This window comes from Desmodus rotundus, chromosome 3, assembly GCF_022682495.2.
Source record: "Desmodus rotundus isolate HL8 chromosome 3, HLdesRot8A.1, whole genome shotgun sequence".
NCBI lineage: Eukaryota > Metazoa > Chordata > Mammalia > Chiroptera > Phyllostomidae > Desmodus > Desmodus rotundus.
Window position 1 is genome coordinate 10,330,404 of NC_071389.1, and position 25,590 is coordinate 10,355,993.

The 25,590-nt window shown below is 52.2% G+C and overlaps 1 protein-coding gene across 1 annotated transcript in view; it reads left to right on the top strand.

The window, feature by feature from the left end:
• The window catches only part of IGSF21 (immunoglobin superfamily member 21), a 228,230-nt gene that overhangs the window by 85,179 nt on the left and 117,461 nt on the right, over positions 1-25,590 (top strand). The window contains exon 2 of the mRNA XM_053920619.1: positions 17,073-17,185. Within this exon, the coding sequence (XP_053776594.1) occupies positions 17,073-17,185 (113 nt within the window). The remainder of the gene's footprint in view (positions 1-17,072; positions 17,186-25,590) is intronic.

Consider the following 25,590-nt stretch of genomic DNA (forward strand, 5'->3'; position numbering starts at 1 on the left):
TTCGGTTCCCTGTTGGGGCGCATGCGAGAGGCAACCGACGGGTGTTTCCATCTCCCGTCAATGTCTCTCTCTTTCTCTCTCCCTTCCCCTCCTTCTAAAAATAAATAAATAAATAAATAAATAAATAAATAAATAAATAAAACCTTTTTTTAAAAGGGGGCGGGGGAATGGTGAAAAGAAGCATACGGGACTAGTCAAAGAACATGTATGAACGACCCATGGACATGGACAAGGGGCTGGGGATGGACTGTGGGAGTGAAGGGTAGGCCGGATAGAGGAGGGTGAAGGGGGTGGAACTGGGACAACTGTAATAGAAAAAACAAAAATTAAAAAAAAAGATTTTCTTTATAAAAAAATGTAGAATCAAGTTCAGGGAAACCATGAGTGCGAACCATCAAGGATTAGGGAGGTGGCTGCTGGGTCCGACCTGGGGCAGTTCTTGCTCTGTAAGGTGATCTGTTGTGACGTTGAATGGGCGTGCGGCCTTGTCCTTCTTATTAGAGCAGTGGATGGCCCTGTTGCAATGCCCAGCTCATCGTGGACACTGTAAAATGTCCCTGATTCCCAGATGCCATTCCTGGTGCTGGAGACACCACAGCGAACAAAATAGACAAAGTCCATTCCTCATGGGGCTGACCGTCTAGTCAGGCGTGGTAGGAGGTTGTATATAACTGATAATAAACAAATGGATAAACGTAATCTCTAGTGTCGGGCAGAGGAATGGTGCTATGTACAATAAAGCTATTTTAGGGACAGAGAGCGAAGTTAGGTGGAAATTTTAGAGAACTTCTCACTGGGTGGCCCAGGAGGGTGTCTGTGGTGCCGTGACAGTGAGCAGAGATCAAAATGCAATGAGTAGACAAGCCACATGTCCAGCTGGGATGAGAGTGTTCCAGGAATAAGAAATAGTGGGTGCAAAGGTCCTGGGGTAGGAATGAGCTTAGGGTGTTTAGGGAAGAGCAAAGAGGCATGTGTGGCTGGAAACTAGTGAGCCAGAGGGAGTGGTAAGAAGCGAGGGTGGAGTGAGGGCCAGGGGCCAGACCGTGCCAGTCTCCTGGACCATAAGAAGGCTCTGCCTCTCACTGTCTCTTGTGATGGGAGCGCTGAGTTCTAGAAGCAGGGGAAAGGCACGGTTTGATGGATGCTTCAAAAGGACCTCCTGGCTACAGTGATCTCAGATAAACATCTCGTATTAGTGTACTATGGCTGCTCAGCAGATTACCACAAACTTAGAAGCTTAAAAAACACCCATTTTTCTACTCTCGTTGTCCTTAAGGTCCAAAGTCTAAGTAGGCTAGACTTAGTTCTCTGCTCTGGGTCTCACAAGGTCAAAACTAAGGTGCAGGCTGACAGAGCTCTTATCTGGAAGCTCTGGAGGAGAATCCAGAGACATTCTAAACTCATTCGGGTTGTTGCAGAATTCAGTTCCTTGTGGGTGTAGGACTGAGGTCCACGTGAGCTTGCTGGCTGTCGACCAGGTCGCTCTCTGCTCCTATACGCTGCCCATAGGTCTTCTTCAAAGCCAGCAAGGGCATGTGGAGGTCTTCTTGGAACCCTGAATCCTTTCACCTACACATTATGATGTATGGTTTGGCCCTGTATGCGGGAAAGCTATCGGGTATGTGCAAGCCTGTAACACGGCACTTGAAAATACGGAGACATAAAGCTGACATTACCATTCTCCACTGTACTCTTTTGGAGCATTTATTAAGCACTTCTGTATTCCTAAGAGTGTTGTGTATTATGGAAGGATTAAAATAACAACAACAGCAGAAAATTTTGTCTCACTGGGGAGCTGAGACTAATGATACAGGAAGCAGGCAGTGGATTCGGTAAAAATACAAGAGAGCTCAGTGCTAAAGGCACAAAGTGGGAAGAACCCGGCTGGGGTGTGATTCTCTGTTGACGCATCTCCCACCAGACCAATCCAGAGCTCTTTTCAGGTGCCTGGCCCAACAGCTAGGGCTTCAATATTTATGAAGCCCGTGTTTCATAAATATTTGCCCAGTAAGGGAACACATGAATGAATCAATGGGCTTCAGTTTTTCTACAACAACAACAAAAAAAAAATAGGGATATTGTGAGAAGATCGGACATGGAGGAACGTGTACACTTGATAAAAAGGAAAACGGGTTCAAACATTGGTGTCATTTATTCCAGGGAGTGTCAGGGGTTGGCTTTGACCTGCCTGGAGGTGAGAGATGCGGGGAGAGATGGGGGTGGGGGCACATCAAAGGCAAACACGTGGCCGGCATTCCTCAGGGATGCCCCCGTGGGGAAGGACAAGGGTCCCAGAGGGCTGGGTGGGCATACTAAAGGCAACTCACGTTTTTCAAAACCCAACAGAGGACCTCTCCCTGCTTGGAATTGGCTCAGGACAGAGATTGGTTCTGCCCTTGAGTTGTCCCTCGGGTCTAGGAATGATATTTTCACCACAACAAGGGGCTTTATTCATAGTATCTTCAAACTAGAAGCCACCTAAATGCCCCTCAGTGCTAGAAAGCATAAACGAATTGTGGTATTTCTTATAATGGAATGCTATGCAGGAAACCTTTTTTTTTTTTTTTTTAAAGCACACACTACTGATAAATGCAGCACGTGGCTGAATGTCAAAAACATCATGTTGAGAAAAAGCAGCCGACACCAAAGGGCATGTCGTGCACGATTCTGTTTCTATGAGGGTCAAGAAGCAAAGCTAACCTATGGTGGAGAAGGCAGCATACAGGCTGTCCTGGGGGGGCGGGGGGCAGCTGATGACGGGCATGAGGAAACTTCTGGGGTGCTGGCAATGTGCTATATTTTGATCCGGGTTGGTGGTCCCTTGGATGTGCAATGCATAAAAACTCATTGAGTTATTCACTTGAGATTTGTGCACTTTGCTATAAATCATACCTGTAAAAAGAAATGGAATCGTTCCGGCCATCAACCATGTATCGGGTAATACATTAGCACTGTACGTCTGTTATCTTTAATCCTGGCAGGTAGGAGGTAGGTTTCAGGGTTCCCACTTCATAGATAAACAGACCAAAGCCTCCTTTTCCAAGGGCATGGAGTCAGGAAGGGGCAGGGCAAGATTCCAACCTGGTTTCATGGCCCCGGGATTCCTGCCCTTTCTGTCAGAAAGGTGGCTGGTCTGGGGTGGGGCTGACCCAATGCTGGCTTGCACATAGTAGGCACACCATTGTTTTCTAAGTTGAACTAGAGGTATCTAGTTGTTGGAGTGTCCCTTCACTATGCCCGGGTCCCAGGTGACAAACTGGCCCCAGGCATGCTCTGTGCAACCTTTGCCTAGAGGCTCCATGCCCCTCTGTCCTCACTAGGCCGCCTTGGACCCTGGAGGATGGAAGTAAAAAGCCTCCTGCACACCCCCCGGCCTCACCCCATCCCCTTGCTCCCCACCGCAACCCTCCACTCAGTGAGACATCTACAATCTCGACCTTGGCCTCCAGCAGGAAGAAGTTAGATGGTGAGCAAATCAGGCCCAAACAGCCTTCGGGTGACTAGCAGGCACTCTATAACTGAGCAACTGTAATAGGCTGATGTTTATCTTGCAGAATGTGTGCGTTTAATAAAGTATTAATATGAAGACCAGATTGCTTCTCCTGCCAAGCAGGCAGAGCGAGATTAGCAAGGGAGGAGGGGCCGGCTGCTCCCTGGGGAGGGACAGCCCTGGAGACTCTCCTCCGCGAGCTGGGACTCCTTTGCTTTGCAGAACAAATCCGTTCTGCAAGGGTGACTGTCAAAGAACTTTCTCCTAGGAGTCTCCTATCGTAACAGCGAAACAGGTCCTCGAGGCTAGGAAAGAGGCCCTCGTGGAGAGAGCTGATCCATTCTGATGGCAAAGAAATTGGAGTGGAAGGCGGCTATTAGGCACCGCTGGGGTGACGTGGAGGGAAAACTTTTCAGCCCTCTACATTCCCGGCTTCTGATAGCTGGCCCTGGTGTGTGGGGGCTCTCTCCGTCTCCAGGGCCTGGGGGCTTCTGAGGGCACCATCATATTTACCTTCTGGAAGTTTGCTTTGCTCTCTTCACTGCAGTTTCTTAACTGCAACACAACTGACTCTTGAGGATGGATAATTCTTAGTTGCGTTTGTTGGGGGTCGGGGCAGGGAGTGTCCTAGGCATTGTAGGGCATTTTGCAGCATCCCTAGTCTGTCCCCAACAGATGCCAGTAGCATCCCACCACCAGTTGTGACCACCAAAAATGTCTCCAGACACTGCCAAATGTCCCCTGGAGCTGGGGCAAAAGTCATGCCTGGTTGGGACCACTCTGCTTCTATTGGACTGTTTCTAACAGCTGGTGGAATGCCAGTGAAGACTATCGCTGGGCCAGCGAGGCTGCTATCCTGATCCCCGAGCTGCCGGGCTTGACGAGTCTGCACTTAGGGACTCCTGTTCTGCAAAATTAGCCCATTCCCTAATCTATCAGTGGGCAAATTCTGTCACGTGAGTTTATTTAAAACGGATGCAGATCTGGAGAGCAAAGCCACACTTCCTTCAGACCATCTCTTAAAATAATAGGTTGAAGGAGACAGAATTGTCACTGAGCAAATTCCCTTTGCACATTTCCATGCCCTTTGGTGCCAATGTGAGAAGATCCAGTCTTGCCCTGGCTGGTATGGCTTAGTGGATTGAGGGCTGACTTGTGAATCAAAGGGTCACCCGTTCGATTCCCAGTCAGGGCACATGCCTGGGTTGCAAGCCAGGTTGTACGCAGGCAGTGCGTGTGAAGCAACCACACATTGATGTTTCTCTCCCTCTCTTTCTGCCTTCCCCTCGCTCTAAAAATAAATACATTTAAAGAAAGAAAGAAAGAGAGAAAATCCAGTCAAATGTGGGCTGCCTTTTGGGGAGAGAAAAATAAAAGACCAAAAAAAATGAAGGATTCCTTTATTGTGCCTTTAGCATCTGAGCTCAGTGATTAATTCTTATATGCTAAAGGACTTCTGTGTTTGTGAGGCATTATTATTTCATGGAGACCTATTTTAAATTGCATTTTTTTCATTAAGTCGCCGCATTTTACTGATTAAGACCAGTTTATAATCTAGCTTAGACTGTGTTCCTTGAGTAATAACTATTTTTCTTTTAAAATATCCCTTAATAACCTTGCATCCATATTTTAAATTTTATTCCAAGTCACAGAAGCCCCCCTGTTGTTGCTCCTGCGCCTGTCCCCATGATTCTGAGGCATGTCTGAGGATGCAGGGCGGCCGGACGGCTGCGCGCTGCTCCGAAACTCTCCAAGAGGAGACAAAGCCGCCTGATGACGGACCTCTCAGCCTCGGCCACTCCTGAGGCTTATCTGAAACAGCCAACAAAAAATGAGCCAGGAGCCCCCGCAGCTTTCTAGCAAAGTCCTTAAAGCAGTCTCGCTGGTGGAACGGGGTGGGGGGCATAGAGAAGTGGGGTGCTGAGGCCGGGGAGTGACGGCCAGGCTCCAGGTCCGCCCTGTCCCCATGTGCCAGGCACTGTGCTAAGCTCCTTGCCTGGGCCACCCCCTGCATCCACGTCCCCCATGCTACCCATCCTACCCATCCCTAGAAGTAAGGGCCAGTACCCCACTTGGCAGAGGTCGACACTGAGGCTCGGAGCAGTCAAACAACTTCCTCAGGGTCACTGCGGTAGAGTCAGAAGCTGTCCCCAGGTCTGTCTGGTCCCCAAGGTCAGAGCTTCTCAGCACCGGTGGTGCCTGACAATACCCACATACAAGGAAGGAGGACACCGTTTCCGATCACTCCTCTGCTTTTCATACCGCTTTCCTCGCCTCTTCTCATCTCGTCGCCACCATTGCCCGGAGACCTAAGCACCATGCGCCCCCTTCTCCGATGAGATGACTGAGGGCCAGACGGGAGCAGGGGACTTGCCCTCTGTGTTTATAGCAGTACAAGGAACCCAGGTCCTTGGCTTCAAGGTCTGGGCTGTTTCCTTTCCTTCCTGCCACTGCCTGTGACTCTTCCAGTGTTGGCTGCCCCCCGGTGGGCCGTGTGCTCAGAGGGGTCCCTGCAGAGGCCGTGGCTGGCCAGGGCGCCTCACGGGCATGCTGCATCATGCCGCTCTCTCAACCTCCTTCCCTCCCAGCAGTTCCAGCTGTTCTGTGGGTGCAGGGCTGACATGGATATAAGGAAGTTGCAGTCCCCCTCACCTATACTCAAGGACACAGAGAAAGTTCTAGAGAGTGGCAACAGGCTGTCAGATGAAAGACAGAGACAAGTCCATGGTGTGGCAGAAGGGTCACAGGGCTCTTCTTTAGGACACCTGGACCTTGGTGTTAAAATTGCTTGTTAATCGTCTTTGTGACCTTGGCCAAGGCCCTTCCATTCTCTGGGCCTCAGTTTACCCACCTGTATAACAAAAGCCTTTTAATTCAAGATCTGAAGTCCACTTCCTTATGATATTCTGTGATGGGGACCATGGTTTGGGAATCCATGACAGTGTAGCCCGACCCACTGATTTATTTTGTTGCTTATTTATTCATCTGTTCACTCCCTTTTTTCCCCACGAAGGACCTAGTGAGTGTCTACTGTATGCAGTATATCGGTAGACCAAGTGCTGTAACAAAGCATTCCGAAATTTCAGTGGCTTAACACAATAACATCTTATTTCTCACTCCTATTACCATCTGTCAGGGACCACGGGAGGACATCACTCATGCTGTCATTCAGGTACCTGGGTTCTTTCCGTCTTGTGGCTCCGCCCTCTTCCAGGTCCTCAGAGCTCTCTGCATCCAGGCAGCAGGTGGAGAGAGGGGGTGTGGGAGGTTTCTAGGGGTCATGCCTGGAAGCCATACCTCGCCTCCCCACACACCCACCAGGATTTAGTCACATGCCCCCCCCCCAAACTGCAAGGGAGGCTGGGAAATGGAGTTGGGCTGAGTACCTGGGAGGAAAAGGAAATGGAGTTTGGGGAGCACACACGGCACAGAGCAGGCCCCAGGACAAGCAGAGTCTGAGGGTGCAGATGGAGACATGATTGGCAGTCCAGCATCAGTCTCCTGCAGGAATCTTTGCTTGTCCCTAGTCACGTCACCTTCCCTTGCAGACATCTCAGAGGCAAGAGTGCTGACTGAACAAATCCTCCCTTCTCTGGTCTCAGTCTCTCCCATCCGAAAAATGGGGTGAAAAGTGCCCCGTGCTGGCTCTCCAGGGAATTGGAGGAGCATCAGGTGACCACAAAGGGCCCAGAGCAGCCTCCTCAAGGGTTCTTATTAATAGCACAACCACATCATTATCAATAATGAAACACAAATTAATAAGAAATAAATAAACTCATGATAAATAATACATATGCCATGAATAATACATTACTACTACAAGGCTTTTGAGCATCTATGGCCTCTGACAGACGGGAATTTGATTAGCTGGCTGCAGATCACAGAGGGGGTATATTTCAGAAGAGCCTGAGAGATCGGGACAGGGGATAGAGACCTGAGAGTGGCAGGCACACCTCCCTGTGAAGGCTGCGAACTGTTTGAGGTCCCTGGTGGCCCCGAGCCGCACTGACCTTCTGCTGGGGGGTGAGAACCCGGAGTGAGGGCAGGGCCTCCCCATGGCTCACACTTCAGGTGGGAAATTCATTGTCCAATAAGGAAAAAAAACCCAAAAAACAAAAAACAACCCAGCGCCAACAGAATGGGATGTTATGGCCAAATGGCCAATGTCAGGCCCGCTGAACATAGCTACAGAATTTATTTGTTCACCCACAGATTCATTCATTCATTCATTCATTCATTATGCCTTCAATGCCAACAGTGGCCAGAAGCATGTTAAGCACTAAGAGTGCAGCTACTGAGATGTGCCTTTGGCCCTCCAGGAGCTCATAGTCCATGGTGATGGCAGAAAAAGGTGTCCCCGTGCCATGTGTGAGGACTGTGGAAGGTGCTATGAAAGGGTCCCTTAACCCAGGGTTGGGGGCGCTGGGTACAGAGTGGGTGTTAGGAGAGGCCTCTCAGAAAAAGGATATCTAAGCTGACTTTATGGGTTCATCAAAGCCGTGGGGGTCAAGTAACGGCGGGTATATCTAGACAGAAGGACAGCACCTGCATAGACCCAGCAGCCGGATGAAGCCAGGAATCTTTGGGGAGTTCAGGATGACAGAGGCTCAGTGTGCAAACGGCAGAGGGACAAAAGGTGAGCTAAGGAGGAACAGGCCACAGGTGTGAGAGGGAGGGGGTTGGACTTCGTCCCAAAGGCAGTGGGAAGGCAAAGAAGGACTTGGATCCTGGTGTGAGCTCAGTGCCCCAGGCTGCAGTGTGATCCACAGTAGTCATGTGCAGTGTGTCTCCATGTGGGTTCACGCATGAGTTTATTCACACAGCACACTGGTGGAGCACCTCTCATGTGCCTGCCAAACATCGTACAGGGGCCTGGAAATGCACACCAGGGCCCTGACCTTCAGAAGCTCCCAGTCTGATGGGGGAGACACACAGAAAGAACCGTATGTTATATTACAACATCATGCGGACAGGCTGTTGCTGAGATGTTCACAAGGGGCTGTGAGCTGAGAAGATGGAGTATCAGACTCATAAATCAAGGACAGGGTGACTGTGGCTTTGAACCTGAGAGGACATGTGAAAATTTCCCTAGGTGAACTCCAAGGTGAAAGGCATTCCAGGGAGAGGAAATGGCACGGGCGAAAAGAAGAACCTGAGGTCTGGAGGGGCTGGGGGAGGGCTTCCAGGTGGCACAAATACAGTGTGAGATTGAGTTGGAGAGGCCAAGGGAGGCAAGATCATTAGGGACCCAGTTGGCCATGACAGAGTCGGAACTTGATCTTGAATTGGAAGGCAATGGGGTGAGGAAATTGAATAGCATTAGCCAGAAAGGTGGCGTCATCATATTTACGTATGAGAAACGCCACTGAGACTCCAGTGTGGTGGGCACGTTGGAGGGATAAGGCTGGAGGCTGTAGTCCAGCGAGCCGGCTGTGCAGGGTCCTGGGGAGGACCGTGATGGCCCACACCAAGGCTGGTACAGAACTATCTGAGAGGACGATTGGGTTGTCTGGGAGACAGATGAGCTGTTAGCTTCCCCTCTTCGCTCAGAGGCTTCCTTGTCTTAAAAGCCCCCCTCCACGCTCTGCCCACCTCTCACCCCAGTTTCTACTAACAAGAAGGTGATGGCCGCAGCACCTGTTAGCCCAGCATGGAAGGGTGTGTGTCAGAACCCTCTGTACCTGACTGAAGACATGGTTCCGGTAATTGGTTTCTTGTAATAATATTTATTATGATAGTAATTACGCAGTGCGGGGAGCCCGGGGAGGCTGTCATTGGCGCCATGCTCAGTATTTCTCTTCGTGCGGTGGGCTGACCTTTCTTCTTCACGAGTGATGGTGCGTGGAGCTGTGTGTGACGTGCAGATAAATCCTAGACCCCCAGAGGGCGAAGGTGGCGTGAGGAATGTATTGACCCTGACTCCCAGGGTGACACTGGAAGGGCCTGATACCCAGGTGGTGGAGCTGATGCCACCTCCTGACCCTCTGTCTGCCCCAGGGCAAGGTTTGGTGTGGCCCACGCCCAGGGGAGAGGGGTCCTTGAGCTTCCTGCACCATTTCTACATGTCCAGACACAGAAACCCCTGTCCTCAGGGAGCTCCTACTCTGATAGCAGACACGGCCCCTGCCCTCTGAGAGAAAGCTGGTGGTCTGTGGCTTTTGATTCTTCTCTAGTTACTTTGTATCAACAAGTGACGGCTTGGGTGTCACAAGACAGGCACTTCCAGGCCAAGGTAGCTGTCCAGAGCTGGGTTCAGAGGACTGTGTGTCACAGATGCGATAAAACAAATTCACTCACTTAGCCTCCAGTCTTTCAAGGTCCTGGAAAAGTTCTCTGACTCATCTTTCTAGCCTTCTTAACATCCTCCACTGGCTTTGAACTTGTACATGGCCTCCACCATCAGTCATCCTGCTGCCCCTTGTGGAGGTGTTGTGTCCTGTGGGTCTAACCAGTGTCTGCCTGATTCCCCTATACCCCGAGCAAGATTTCTTGTGTTTTTCTGGGCATCGAACCCCTCTACCCACTCCTGTTTCCAGCTTCTCTATTTGGAAGCAAGGGGTAGGGGGCTCCCGTAGACTGGGAGAGGAGGACTAGATTCAGAATCAGTGGTCCCCCTTGCCAAGCCTGGCAGACGCCCAGTTTCCTGCCCCAGGGCCCTGCCCTGCAGTGGTTCAGCAAGTGCTGCCCTTGGATTCTGCTGCTTCTGTTCATGGCTCTGCTGCTATGGTCTTTGCTGTGGCCAATGTGCTGTCTGCCGACTCACCATTGTCTTACATTCTACCATCCCTGATGGGGCGGCCACTCACCACCCAGTGCCGATGTCCCCTGTTGGATGGAGTTCTCCTGTCTGATCTCCACGAGAGGCCACCGGATACTCCAGGGTGGCACCAACATCAGTCCAAGCAGATGTGGTCAGACAGGAGCATCAGAAGGCACCTGAGGCCAGGTTGGCCCTTCAGGCTCCCTGGGACAAGGCCTGCAGGAAGGAGGTGCTTCTGAGAGGGCCCCTGGGGAACCCCACCCACTCTGATGATGGAAGGGCCTGGGGACAGGCGGGGTTCATTTGTTCCTGCCTTCACCATGGCCTCCGGTCCAGGCACCGTTCTGGGCACACGGGTAACGTGGAAACAGTTCGTGGCCTGTACACGGTGAATGTGCACTGAGCGCCTCATACAGGCGACACCACTGTGGCCTAAGTGGTAAGAAGGGCGGGGTGTCTGGGACTTTGATAGCCTCCAGAGTCAGGGAGAGCTTTTCTGAGGAAGGGAGATTGCCATTAATTTTTGAAGGATGAGCAAGAGTTACTTGAGCAAAGAGCAAGGGCTTGGGACAGAGGGGACACCTGTGTTAAGGGCCGGAGTCAAGAGAGAAGTTGCCTGGGAGGAAGAGGAGAACACAGCAGGACTTAGATGGGGTGTGAGAGCTGGCCGGGACCGGAGAAGCTGGAGAGCTGGGCTTGGTTGGCCCAATCACCCCAACAGGATCTGCGACTTTTTCCATGGAGCCCTGGGGAGGCCCTGGAGGCCCGGAAGGCTGGGGGTGTGCATTTTAGGGAAACCACTCTGGCTACTGGTGAAGGATGATTGACAGTGTAACTGGATACACGAAGGCCAAGGCCAAGGCAGACCCTGATCCCGCAAGTGGCTTCCTTAACCACCCTCTGCTGAAGACCGCCGAAGGCCCAAGCACCAGGCAGAGGCCCGCATTCGCTCGCTCAGTCCTTACAGTTGCCCATGGGGCCATGGTTACCCTTGTGATTGAACTAGGTAGAGAGGTGTGAGTTACCCAGGGCCATCCATGGGCCGTGGTGGGATGATAACTAGGGTGACTAATTTGTCTTAGTTTGCCACCCTTGTCCCAGGAGATCCCTTGGTCCTGGGCAGACTGAGACACCTGGTCACCTTGATATAAGTTGTATCTCTTTTCACTGCACCCCTCCCATGGAAACCCTCGTCGACTCCTGCCCACCCATAGGGCCAGACATGAGCCGGACCTCTAGAAACAGCCCCTCCAAGTGGGGAAAGGGGCGGAGGCAATGCTGGGACGGTGCCAGTCGAGCTTCCGGACAGAGGAGCTATTTGTCATCGCCTCATTGGGAGGGCGCCTGGTTCCTACATATTGCCTGCAATTCTGCTAAATGTAACTTAACGGGAGAGGCATAAACGCTGTCAGAGATAGAGGCGAGAGCAATGGCATCGCTCGGGATAATGAACTGCTTAGTTAAGATGAATCTGTGCCATCCCTGATCCTGCTTCTCGATACCGCACTGGGGGGTGGGCGGGTTATGCATCGAAGCTGATTGGTGGCAAATTCAATGCTGAAAAAGACAGACCTCTGTCTTTAGCTGGTGCCCGATTAATTGGCAGACTCACACTTCTCAGAGAGATGGCATTGAGTCATATCAGAAATAAAGGTGGGGAGATTCAGGCTCAGGTAACAGCTGACATGGGATTGATCGGAGCTGGATGGTCCTAAAAATCCAGTTCATCCTCATTTCACAGATGAGGACACTGAGGCCCAGAGAGAGGGACACCCTGCCCGAGGTTCCAGAGCTGGTTGGCAGCACACCTGAGACCAGAACTCACCCACTCCTGGCTGGGAGATGAGCCCATCTCCGCCCACCCCTGCCCGATCAGCTGCCCCTTCCTACTGGCCCGGAGGCTGGATACAGGGGTCCTGGCAGCAGGGGGCCATTTCGGATCTCCTCTCTTTAGCATTCTGTCCTCTGCCCTGGGGGAAGGACTCCACCTGGCCTCCTGGCTCTGATCCCAGTCCAGATGGCATATGTGTCTGGCTGAGCCGGCCATGTCTGAATCTTCTGCTCTCTGACCAGCTTCCAGAGGTCAGGCTCCCCCTTACCCCCTTGACCCCAGACCTTCCTTCCTCACTAGACAGTGGGAAGTAGGAGGGAGTAGAGAGCTGGGGGTCTGGGAGACATGGCATCCCCTCGCCCTGCTCGGGGTACCCAGTGGCCTGTGTGGGCAAAGCTCATGGTGAGCACAGCCTGAGGACATGCGTCCCCACATCGGTCCCTGTGATTGTTCCCATGGCCACATCACAGGTGGGGAGACTGCATCCCATGGAGGCTTCATCTCTTGCCCAGGTCACCACTGAGTGAGTAGTAGAGCAGGAAACTTGAAGCAGGTAACTGACTTGAAATTTGCTGGAGGCATGTGTGTGGGAGAAGCAAGGAAAGCGAAGGGGGTAGTTTTCAGATAAAGAAGCAATGCCGGGGATTTGGAAGATGATGGGATTTTGTGAAACAGCAGCTGGAGGTTTGTCAGTAGGACCTAGAGAAGAACGTTCCTGTGTTTTCCTTTTGCAAAAAACCCCTTGACCGTGAACCCTTGCTGTCCCCTCTCCTGTGTGTGTGTCTGTGTCTGGGAAGGTGATTTCTTACCTGTGATCCAGGTGTTGATTGGCACTGATTCAATCCTCGCCTGGTGTGTCTGTCAGAATAGGGCCTCCCCGCCCCCATCTTCTCCCTTCCTCCCCAGCCAGAGACCCCTCCTCCAGGCTTGAGGCTTAGAGCCCACACATGGCCGGAGGCCTTAGTCTGGAAGGATCTGGGGGCCCACAGCTCATTGTGAGGCCCGGATATCCAGCCCTGAGGGAGTGGGCGCCGGCTGCTGTGCCCAGACCTGTCTGCAGTCTCCTTTGCTCTGCGTGCAGTTCTGGGCCTGCCCTTCCGGCCCCTGAGTGGACTCTCCCGCCCCATCTGAGAGCCAGGCCTCCAGTGTAAAAGCAGTTGATGGAGTGGTGAATGGGGGGGCGGCTACCCCCAGAATTCCCGTATGACCCCAGCATGTTGCGTGACTCTTCTCTGGGTGATAGTAGGAGGTGGTGGAACAAGATTAGGTTCAAAGTTGGCAGATCTGGGTTCAAATGCCGGGTTTGCTGCTCACGCCGCGCAGTATTGAGCGAGGCACTCTGCGGCTCTGAGCTGCAGTTCCTCCTGGGACAGGGGACTGCCCCCAGGGTGGTGTGGGGATCGAGGCTGTGCATGTAAGAAAGCTCAAAAAGCAGCACTTGCCCAAATCGGATTTTAATAGTCTGTTGATATTAATGGAACTCGCGTTCCAGAAGGAGAGCAGATGTGCAAACAGACAATTACACTCCAGTGTGACATACACAGCGATCGCAGCATCGTGTGAGGTGTGCACTGGTTGTTGTGTGAGCCAGTGAGAAGCCAGGAGCAAAGGCACTGGGAAAGCTGGAAAGTGCCGAGAACCAGGGAAGGAGGTTTAACCCTCAGAGCCACAGCCTCTGTCAGTCCTGGGGGCTGAGAGGGGGAGGAGCCTCAGCCAGGAAGGGTTCCCCCAGTCCTCCACCCACTGTGGCTCCAAGTAGGGACCTTGGGAACCAGTGACACGGCCACTGCTGTGTCATCTTACAGAGGTGTTTCCTGATGTTTGCGCCAAAGCGCTCTAGCAGAACAGGGGCAAGGGGTGGTCAGCGGGACTCAGGGTCCTGCAGCAGGAGCAGGTGCCTCCTTTAATTTGCACCCCAGGAATCTCACTTGCCCCACCCTCGTCATGGTCCTGGCTGTAGTCCAACAAGGATGCTCCACCAAAGATGGACTCCAGGGTGCACAGCAGCACCGAAACGTGCCCTGCCAGAGCCCAAGTCTGGAGAATGGCGGAGCGCTCTGAGCCCATGCCAGCTCCAGAGCCTTTGCCTGGGTGCTGTCCTCTGTCTGGAATGCTCTCCCCCTAGATACCTGAGCGGCTCACGCTTTCCTTTTATCTGGCCTCTTCAGAATACCTTGTCCAGAGCCACCCTCCCCCTGTTCCTCTCCACCGCTCTACCCTGATTTACACTATCACTGTCTGACGTGTTTCCCGTCGTGTGTTTATTTCTTGTCTGCTCTGCTCCATGAGGGCAGGGCGTGCCTAGCACAATGCCGGATATTGAATAGATTCTCAATAACTATTTTTTCATGAATGAAGGCAAGACAGGAAGAAGGAATGAGAGAAAGGTTCTGGAAGTCTCGGAGGGAAGGAACATGTCTAATTTTGTTTAAACCAATATTTCACACACTTAGTTGATGGTAGAAATGTGAAGCATCCGCTAGGGGTTCCCCATTCTCTACACACCCCGGGAAATGCTGTGCGATGGCTTCAGAACCACCGCATTTATGCGCCCACCAAATCCTCCTCTTCTGCTGTCCCACCACTGTGCGGTGGGCTGTCCTCGGCTGCCCGCTTGGCACGCCCCGGTGAGTCCCACTGCCCCAGACATCTGCTACTGCCATTATCGCCCACTACCCAAGTTCAGCCATCCGCCCAACCCCTCCAGACTCTCCCCTGCAATCCCCTGTGGCTTGCAACAAGTGGTGACTCATGGCTAGCACCCCCATCCCTGGCCCACCTCACATGCATGTGCCACCTGCACCCACCTTGGGCTGCCTGAGAATGTGTCCTTCCCGCCTCCTTCTGGTGGGAGGGGCCCTTTCCTGGTCTTGAGCTGGTCAGCCCTCTGGACTCATGCTGCTCCACCAGCTCTCAGCTATAGTGTCACAGGGGAGACCCCCAGGGGAGGACGGCCCCACTGGAAAGGTGAGCCGGGGGTCAGCTCCAGCCTGGGAGTGGCAGCCGATGGGAGCAGGCCCTGGGCTCCTGCCGTGGCCCCCGAGCAGCACGGCGCCTCCTCCCCAGGGTTGGGTGTGAGATGTCCCTTCCCTCACCTTGCCCATCGTTAGAGCCCATAACTAGCATGGCGGCCATAATGGTATAGAAGGCCGGGGTTCGAACTGCACTCTGCCACTTACAGCCGTGTGACCTTTGGCAGGTAACTTGGCCTCTGTTTCCGCGGTGGCGAGTGGGAATTGTATTTGTTCCTCTCCCCTGGATGCCATGGCAATTACACGGGTGAGTGTGTATTAAGTGCGTAGCCCGGTGCCTGGCTCAGACTGGGTGCCCAGAATGCGAGCTGTCATTGCTCTTTCACTCCAGCTTGACTTGCCCCAGAATCCTCCCTCTCACTGGGGTTCATGCCCCTGAGGGCAGCCTCCTTCTTTGTCATGGTTTGGGACCTGGCTAGGCTTGGGGACTTCCCTGATAGTCCAGGCTGGGCAGTTCCCCCTGGAACCACCTGCAGCACCCCCATCTGTGCCTGCTCAGAGCGGGTGGGAGCAAACGCTGTGGCTGAGTGGGTGAAGAAAGGCGGAGGCAGAAGACCGGTCCTTCCAGTGGGTTCTGGGCACTGCTCTCCTGGGCCACACGGCTCTGGGCTCCCTGTGAGCTGGACTCCCAGCCTAAGTTAGAGGCTGCCCAGGGGTGAGCCGCACATCTTACCTCCTCACCCCAGGCATTGGCACCGGAAGCCACGGACCACGGAGCTCGAGTCTGACTTCAGCTTCCACATCGATCCTCCCAGGGTCGATTTTTGTTTTTGTTTTTTCTGCCCTGGAGTGCTGTAACCATTAAGTTCCAGGCAGGGGTCAGGCCCCTGGGCTCGATCTGCTCGGGTTGCCTGCACAATTGAAATCCCCGAGCCCATCCTGGCTAGTTTTCTCATTAAGATGATTGGACTGGATTGACCCATTAGATCGATGGCTGGACGTCAGCCGGTGGGAAGCCAATCAGATGAGCCTGGATGATGCACCTGGAGGTGCCCCACCAAGCTGGAGTGGGCGCCCAGCCCTCTCGGATGGGGATCTGGGAGGCAGGGGAGAGGGTCAGGGGCCTCACCTGGCTGGACTTGCTGTGGAGGCACCAGTGTATCCCCAGTGGGGCATGGCACCAGGGTAAGGGCCCCAGGGACCGTCAGGGACAGCTGTTGGCGAGAAGTCAACATCTGGTGCTCACAGAGGTTTGAGTGTTCTTCCCAGGCAGTCCGCCCATAATCACCTCCCCCCACATCACCACCCCCACGGCCCAAGGTTGTAACTGCCTCTCCCCTTGGGTGGCAGGGGGTGTGCAATGGGAGACTTGGGGTCCAGGAAGCAAAGAGCAATTCCCCAGGGCTCTCCTTCCCTCTCACCAGGAGTAACTTTGTTGTGATGCTGGCACTGGAGGGATATGGGCACCTAGAACACCGCATCCTGGCGTGGATTTCACAGCTGCACAGAATTGCTGATGACGTTTAGGGAATGGCTGAGGGATCCGGAGTCCACTAGGTTTGGAAACGCGAGAGCAAATGCATTTTAACGTGTTCATTTCCTACAGGGCCTAGCGGGCTAACACATAGCGCGACTCTGAAAAGGAGGGGGGTGCGGGTAGAGGTGCAGTGTTTGACCACAGACAGGTTTCTCTGGGAAATCTTATAGACATGCACCGAGGCACTGCCCTCAGTTTCCAGCAGATCTTACTTTTCAAGAGGAAATTCACCCCAACAAGGTTTTCAGGATTGGAGGGATCCACGGGAGCCAGGGAGGTTCCCAGAAAGGGAGACATCAATGAGAGGGAAGAAGAGATTGGTGAGCCCCATTCCGGCTCAGTCACTGATCCCATAAGACTACAGTGAGAACAGCGCCCCCTACGGTTGTGTTGTCTCTCCCCGCCACTCCCCACCCAGCCTCAGCCAGCCAGCCCTCCTGATCGGCTTCTGGCCTCACCTCCCCATTCTCCTTTCTCCCTAGGCTACTTGACTGTCAACATTGAGCCTCTCCCACCCGTGGTGGCTGGTGATGCCGTGACCTTGAAGTGTAACTTCAAGACGGATGGTCGCATGCGTGAAATCGTGTGGTACCGGGTAAGTCACCACCCCTGTCCCCTCCATGCCCATAGCCAAGGGGAGAGTCCCCAGAACCTGTCTGGAGACCTTCACAGGCTTGGCTATGTCTCAAGTGCTAATGCACCTCTGGGCTGTCCTGTGCCCTCTGCCAGGTCTGCATCCTCCACTGAAACCCCCCTCTGAGACCGCTTTGCTCGGCCTTTTCTTCTGCTCTCTGGATCCGTCCTGTTCTGGTCTCTTTGTGCCCCTACCATGATGCTATGCCCAGGAAACCCCACTAGTACCGAGTGGGCTTGCTAAGGACACCGTGGGCCCTGGGTGCGGTGTAACAGCCAAGAGATGTTGAAAGGTGGACTTTCAGGCAGGAGGCTTTGTGTGGAGAGAGAAGGAGAGAGAGAAACCAGGACAGCTTCCTGCCTTCGTAAAAACCAACTTACAGAGCTAGTCTGCCTTCTAATTCCATTCCGTATAGGACCAGTCCTGGTGTGTGGCAACCTAAATTTAGGTCTGAGAAGGGACCTTGTTAGAGACATGCAGCTGCCCACCTGCCCAGGGCCCAGGGCTCGGCAGCAGGAGGACCAGCTCATGGTCTTGGGCACAAGTGTTGGTCTTTTCCGGCCCTGATAGAACCCTCTGTGTGTCTGGACCGGGTACCCCAGGCTGGTCTCTCTTTGCCACAAGGGAGTCAGGGCTGGCTCGGCTCCAGAGAAGGTCCAGTTGTCATTGACATTCTTCTTTGCAATGGACGTGAGGTTTGCACACAGCAAAGTACCGCCATCTTGGCAGTGGGCTAGGCAGAGACGCCCCTTCCATGATTTAAAACAGAGGTTGGCAAAATTTTTCCAGGGAGGCCCAGAGAGTAAATATTTTCCTCTCTGGCGACCATATGGTCCCTGTCACAGCCACTGAGCTCTGCTGTTGTGTGAAACAGCGACGGGACACGTGTCGACAGAAGGGCGTGGCTGGGTTCCACTAAAACTTTACTCATGGAGGCTGAAATTTGAATTTCACGTGTCACAAAGTACTCTTAAAATTTTTTTTTTCAACCATAAAAAGGTGAAAAACCATTCCAGGCTTGAAAGCCATACAAAAACGGGTTGTAGGCTGATTTGGTCCAATTTCGGTCATAGTTTGCTCACCCCTGATGTAAAATAGCATTTCTCCACTTGATCTTAGCCAAAAGGCCGAGAAGTGATAAAATAGCATTTCTCGAACCCTTGTAAGCTGCGTCAAATGGAGCTGCTTTCTATGGAGCAGATGCATCCAAGGACAGAGTAGGGGCGGGGTGGGGGTGAGAGAGGGAGCGGGGCACACGTTGGTGATCAGGCATCTAACACTGGTTCCTCTGCTCCTTTAAGCTCTGTCCGCATCCACGGGCAGCACGTGGCACCTGCTGGGTCACACTGGCCCTCACAGCCCTGCCCCAGAAGTGCCCCCCTCAGTCTCCTTCTTACTCTTGGTCCAGTCTTGCTTTGAACCGTCCTGCCCTTGCACTTCCCTCTTGCAGTTTTGATCTTTGATTCATCGTTTGCTGGTGGCTGCTGTTTTGTCGCCTGTGACCTGGGCTCCTTTGAACCCAAATACTTGTTCTCCGTAGCCCATCCCACCTATTTTCACCTCTGGGACCCTCCACCTGAGCAGGCCAGGCGCCACAGGTGAGGGCCTGACTTTCGACACCCCGCAGGGCCCTGGCTTTAGATGAGGTTTGCATCCTGGATGGATCAAGGGGGCTAGAGAGAGTTGAGGCATATGTTAAGTAGTGCCATGGACTGAATCGCTAAGAGGCGTATTTACATGCTATGGGAACTGCTTGGCTGACACACGCTGTGAGCATCTCATTAGCACCTGGCAGAAGGACTGGGATAAATTAACTCCAGCTCACTGCTGACGATGGGAGATGGGACCGCGTCTCTCCCTCAGCCATCCATAGAGGGGACGGGAGTAGGGGTAGTGGAAAACCTGCCCAGCTGGCAGAGAGAACCAGGGACACCCGACGGGAACAATTAATGGGAGTGAAGGCGCCAGGGAGCTTGGAGACAGGAAAATACCTGTGGGCACCTCACTGCCTTCCCAGCCCTTGGAGCAAGTTCGAAATCAAATGTCACCGTATCACAGCGGTGACAATCTCTCTGCAGAGGTCACTGCCAAGGTTGGGGAAATGCCAGTGCCAGGCCCAGGTGTAGGAAGCCAGGCAGGCCTCCACGTGCCTCAACTCCACGGTCTCTGAGGATGTGGCTGGGGCTGGGGCAGGAGGAAAATGCCCAGGTTCCAGTTCACGTGGAGACTTCCGCTCCCCTTCTGTAACCCCAATGCTGAGAGCCCGTTTACCCCATCCCCCCACCCTTGCCTGTGATCACACTGATTGCTTTAAGAGTCTCTTAAGGGCGTCAGGCCCTTCATATCAGGCAATGGTGGGCTGCACTAATCAATTTATTTTATTTCATTTCACATCCTTTGACTGAGGGCCTCTGGAGGGGGGTATGCAGATATATGCAAATCACATGTAAATTGCCCACTGGAGCCAAATGCTTGGGCCCTTTCAATTCTGTAGCTGGACTGAGGTAGTAGCTCGGCTGACTTGGGAGTCTCCTGGGACCCAGGCGAGCCCCGAGTGCCCTACGATGGTGAGGATGGAGTTGGAGGATGGCAGAAAAATACGGGGAAATGGCTCCTGGCTGCCAGCTCCCTCTGCCTGCTGTCACTCTGGCCTTTCCTCTCTGATTGCTTCTTTTCCCAAGGAGCCAACTGAATGGAGGGAGATAAGAGCCTACCAAGATGGGGGCACCAGGAACCATGGCTGGGCAAGGCTTCTGGGGGAAGTGGGATAAGCAGCCTTAGGAGCCCAGGTCTCCTCTGGCCAGACCCCCCACCATGCTTCAGCCCCCTAGCCGCACCCCCCAACGGGGAGCTGCCGAGCCAGTGTTGTTTGTTTTCTGTACATGTGTTTGCCTCCCCAGCTTCCTTTCCTCCTCCTTCATGAATGAGCTTACAGAGCCCAGCTTGGAAGGAAATGAATAGATTACACAGGCCCAGCCGGGGCTGTGTGTCCTATTCCTTTAGAAGGGAAAAGCAGGGCATTGTGATGGGGCCACCCCTGTCCGCTCAGCCCAGTGGGCACAAAATGGACCAAAAACATGTGTAAAGCCCAGCAGCCTTCCCTCTGGTCCTAAAGACGTTATCTTAGTAATGGGGTCACCCTGAGCTTTCAGAAACTTAGCGAGTGGATTGGATTGTTTGGGTAAATTGCGGAAGCTGATGAAATGGTCTGAAGCAAAAGGGATTGCCCTCTTGGGGTTAACTAAACCTCTGTCTGAACATTGGGGAAAGTCTTGCCTTGTGGACCCCTTGGGAGTGGGGTGGGGGCAGGGAGAATAGGAGGAGGTGGCCTGGGTCTGCACCTTGGACACTTTGCCCCATGGCCTGGCCGGTCTGTAGAAGATGCCAAACTATAGACTCAAGAACATGAACTTGACCAGAGCCCCTGAGTCCGTGTTGTCCAATGTGGTAGCTACTGGTCACACGTGGCTGTTTAAATTTAAACTATACTAAATCAAATCAAATTAAAGGGTTTTTCCTCAGTCAGACTAGCCACATTTCAAGCACTCACTAGCCACCCATAATTAGTGGCTACCATATGGAACATTTCCATCAGAAGTTCTCCTGGACAGCTTACTGCAGATATTCGAAATATTTTTTATATGGCCTTTGGAATATACTGTGCTTTCCTGTCACATGAATACTAGTGAATGGTCACTGAGCCAGCTTGCCAGGAAAACCAGCTCCATAAATTGTTTTGTAGCCTGCCATCATCAGATTGTAGGGTGTGGAGGGGGTGGGACGATGGATCATCTTCTCAGAAGACTTCTTTGAAAACATGTCAAGAGCTTTGTCAGGCCCTTAAAGTTCCGGGTATCGCAGTGGTCTGCCAAAGCCCTATTCAACTGAAGGATGTTTCACAGCCCTTTCTCCATCTCCTGATGCTTTCTCCTCTGATGCACGGGTTCCTCTCCGAGTTTTGGGTCTCCAAGGCCCCGTCTTCCTATCTCAGGCCCATAGTTCACCTTCTTCCCTAGAAAAATAACAGTAGCTAATAGAGTAGAAGTGCAATTCCGGACTTGGCCAGTAGGGGACTCTCACCTAACAACCCAACTCCCCTAGCGTGCACATCAGGACTTGCTTCTAGAAAGCGAATGATAAATAACATCCTCTACTTAATCATTTGTATTCGTTTACACTTGTAATTGGAGGCTCATTTAGTAATGCTGCTAATACTAATCTGAGTGACTAACATTTGAGCCTTTACTCTGCGGCGGGCCTCCACGACTACATTTCGTTTTCCTGTTGGCACTGAGAGGTAGGTACTATCATTGAGCCTATTTTTTCAGATGAAGAAACTGAGACGAACCAAAGAGACTATCTCAGCTCATGTTGCCATTCCTGACTTTTGCAGAAAGTTCTAGATACTCCGTCCTCTGGGACTCCTCTGTGGGGGTCTATACTACAGCTCCTATCTCATGTCAAAACACGTGTCTGCCCACTGGGCTGTGAGCATCTCGGGCACAAAGGCCAAGTCTTTTCCATGCTGTGCCCTGTGAAGTATGCCTAGCAGTCACCTCAGCAAATTTTTGTTAAGGGAATAAATGATAGAGCTGTAAATATAAACGCTTGTACACATTTGACTGATCACGCCATGCACTTCTGTTTCCGTGGCCACATGTGTACAGCTGAGAGCGTCGTTCTGTTTGAGGGTGAGTGTGAGTCTTTGAATACTCAGGGGCTTTTGTGGAAGATGAAAAAATGGAATATTTCCTATTGGGGAATACTGTCTAAACTCATTTAGTTGGAGGTCATCTGCTCAGTGAGCAGAGCCAAAGGTGTGTTTATATCATAGAAATCCATTAAACAACCACAGAGAATCATGGGAGTTTAACCTTTCACAGTAGCTTTTAAGATCTCACCTTTGCTTTGTCTCTTTCCTCCACAATTTGTTTCAAGAGCTGCGCTGGGCTCAGGTTACAAGGCCATAGTGAAGAGAGCCACGAAGCGAGATAAGGAGATCCACAAACAGTGATAATGTCCCCACTTTCAGGAGCCCCTTAGCTTGTCTCTTTCACCTGGTGGGGAACATGTGCCTGGTGTTTGTTTTGTGGTGCAAATGCTTCCACCCCAATGCTGCCTGGCCACCCAAGCTCCCACTTTGGGGCTCTGCTGGATGCCTTTGCAGTGAGAGTTTATGACTGTTTGGGACCATCAGAGAAAGGGTTGAGACTGGAGGCTGGGAAGGGTGCAGAAAGAGAGAGGACTTCGGCCTCAGAATACCTGCATAGGAGTTCAGGGCATATGACTTTGGACAGTGGCCCAATCTTTCTGCATTTTGGAAACCTCATCTGAAATTGGACCTGAACACACCTCCATGGTAGACATAAATGAGGTAATGTCTGCAACCAAACAAGCCAGGGCTTGGCTCATTATGGCACTTCGTCAATAAACGGTAGCCATTGTCCTATCACGTCTCTTGGTAGCTTAAGGGATCCCGAGAGGAAAAGTATAAAACAAAAGTGGAAGGTGTGTTCTGGGAAGATCACCAAGATCAGTCTCCTTGAATTCCGTCCCACCTCCTGCATTCTCCAAGGCAGGTGCGCAGGGACCACAGTGTACGCTGGTACTCTCTGTTCCTACGGGGTCACGCTGGTGAACCCATTGGGGTTCAATCTCTGGCACTGTCATCACACAGCTAAGCCTTTTCAATGGATCTGAACTCTCTATGAAGCAAGGAGTTATTTCAAAATGGCTTTACTGGCATCAGCTCTCCTAATCTCTGTCCTTGACTCGGTCCTTTTGTTGTCTGAAACAAAATAGAAGACAATGATTATAAGGGGACATTACAGCCCGATGACGTCATAAAAGCAAGTAGGCAGATACGCCCTTGGTAATGAGTGCAGGCCAGGGCCCAAGTTCTGGAGTCCCGAGCTGGACCCCCCCTTTGGCCCCTCTGGCTTGGAGCCCAGCATGGCAGCTACTCAACCTGGCTGCTCCTTGCCGCTCCCCTGGACCCACATCCTGATCTTGGGCTCGAAGGTCTTACAGCTCCAAGATCTGGAGAAGGAAGGGAATAAGGAAGAGAAGAGATCTTCTTCGCAGAGCCAGAGCCAAGCAGGCCAAAGCTGTCTCATCCATCTCCTGACCCTGAGCTCCGGAAGGTCTACGATGAGCGATGTTCCGTGCCCAATCTTATCCCACCAGTCAACAGCAGAAAGAGACTACCAGAGACAGGGTCTGCCAAAGGACAGTTGACTGTAAAAAAAATAAATAACACATAAAGGAGAAATAAGAATAAACTTGTAATTCCATTGCAATTCTTTTATTCCATCTTCAGCCATAGGTTGTATCCCTTCCAAACCCATATCGCACAGCTCCTCCTTCCAGGGATGGACTAATGGGAAAAACCTTAAGCTCCCCCTAGAGGTAAGAGTATGAATTGCAATTATTTCTGTCCCCATCCTTGGTCTTTAATGGAAGCTTGGTTGTAAAGGGGTTGCCCACTCCGACTGCTCTTTAGAATTTTCAGAGGGACCTGTAAAAATGTACTATTGGCTGAGCCTTATCCTACAGTTATTGAGTCAGAATCTCCAGGATGGGAGCCTCAGGGTGTTTGTTCTTTTAACCAGCTCCCTCAGGGGATTGCAATGCCCTTGGCCCAGCCAGGGACCAGGTTCTGGTGTTTGGGAAGCTGATACATGGAGCTGCTCCATTCATTGATTCAACATTAACTCAGCACATAGTTACCAGTCAGATGGTTCTAGGAACTTGAGGGGCCACACCAAGGAGCAAGACAACAAGATCCTGAAGTCATGCATTTGACCTTGGGGGAGGAGTTAAAAAGAAACAAACAAGAAAATACCAGATAATGACAAGAGCAGTGCATATAGGGAAAATAGGCTAATGGACTAGAAAGGGATTGGATGGTCAGTGCATATAATTAAAATAGGCTGGTGGGATAGAAAGGGATTGGGTCGGCAGGCAAAGTCTCATTTAAACCAAGCTCTCAAAGGCAACGAAGAACCCGCCATGCCAAGGGGAGGAGGAGGTGGAGTGCTCCAGGCTGAAGGGGGAGCAAATGCAAGAGACCTGTGTGGGGAACAATCTTCACATGTTTGAAGAACAGAAGGAGGTCCCAGCACATGGCCAGAATGAGCCACTTAAGAGATGAGGTGAGACAGACGGGGAGGACTGTTCACGCCAGGCCCTGTGCTCGGGCACCTGGACCTGGAGTTATTCTAAGGGCAGCTTTGGAGGGTTTTATGCAGGGAAGTAGCAGGTCCTGGTTTATCTCATTAAAAGGTCACTTCTGGGTACAGACTGAATTGGGGGGGAGGCGAGACTGGAAGCAGAGAGACCACAGTACAGGCAAGAGGCGACAGTGGCTGGGTGAGGACTAGGATGGTGGAGATGAAGGGAGGGAGAAATCCTGCTGTGACTTGCAGGAGGCGTTTAAAGGGCTTGCTAACGTGTGTGGAACGGGTGAGGTGCAGGAAGGGCCCAGGATGACTCTGGGCTGTCAGGCTTGAACAGCTAGGTGTGGGGGAACCGTGCTGCGGACCGAGACTTAGAGGAGAGGAGGGAGGAAACTGCTGGACAGGATTCTCCGTCAGCCATGCCACCTTCCAAGTGGTTCTGACACGTGGCGATGGAGCTGTCAGAGCGGCAGTGGAGGCTACGATCCAGAATCCTGGGGAGAACACTGATGCTCGGGGGTGTCAGAGTAGGGGTGGATTTAAAGCCATGAGCCTGGATGAGATGACCCAGGGAGGGGGGCAAGAGAACAGCACCCAGTGCTGGACCCTGGACACTCAAGATTTATAGACAGGAAAATAGACCAGCCAAGAGACTGAGAAGAAGCAGCCAACAAGATATGAAGAAAGCTAGGAGTGAGGAGTTCTAGATCCCAAAAGAGAATAGTCAGCTGTGCCCCGTGCTACAGGGAGGTGACTTAACATAAAAACAGAGAAATGGCCATGAATTTGGCAACATGGTGCCCTCTGGGGACCTAGATAAGAATAGCCTTCTTGGAGTTAGTAGGGGCAGAAGTCTGGCTGGAGTGAACTGAAGGAAGTGCTGAGACCAGCTGTGGCATGGCCTTGAGGTTTTGACTATTAAAAGGGTTTGACCTTGAACTTCTAGACAAACTTTTTGAGATAGGATAAAGACAGAATTGCTTCTATTTGGCTCATCTCCACTTGCATGTCCTTCATAAGCTCCCAAGTACATTATCTATTCCAAACTTCCCCAGCCTCGCCTTCCAGAGCTGGTAGCAGCCTTGCTTTCTTCCTGCAGACGTGAGAGTGGCTGCCCAGCGAGTTTAGGGGATTCTAGAGTAAGTAAGCTATGTATTTGGTATCTGGAAGAAAGATCTCAGCTCTACC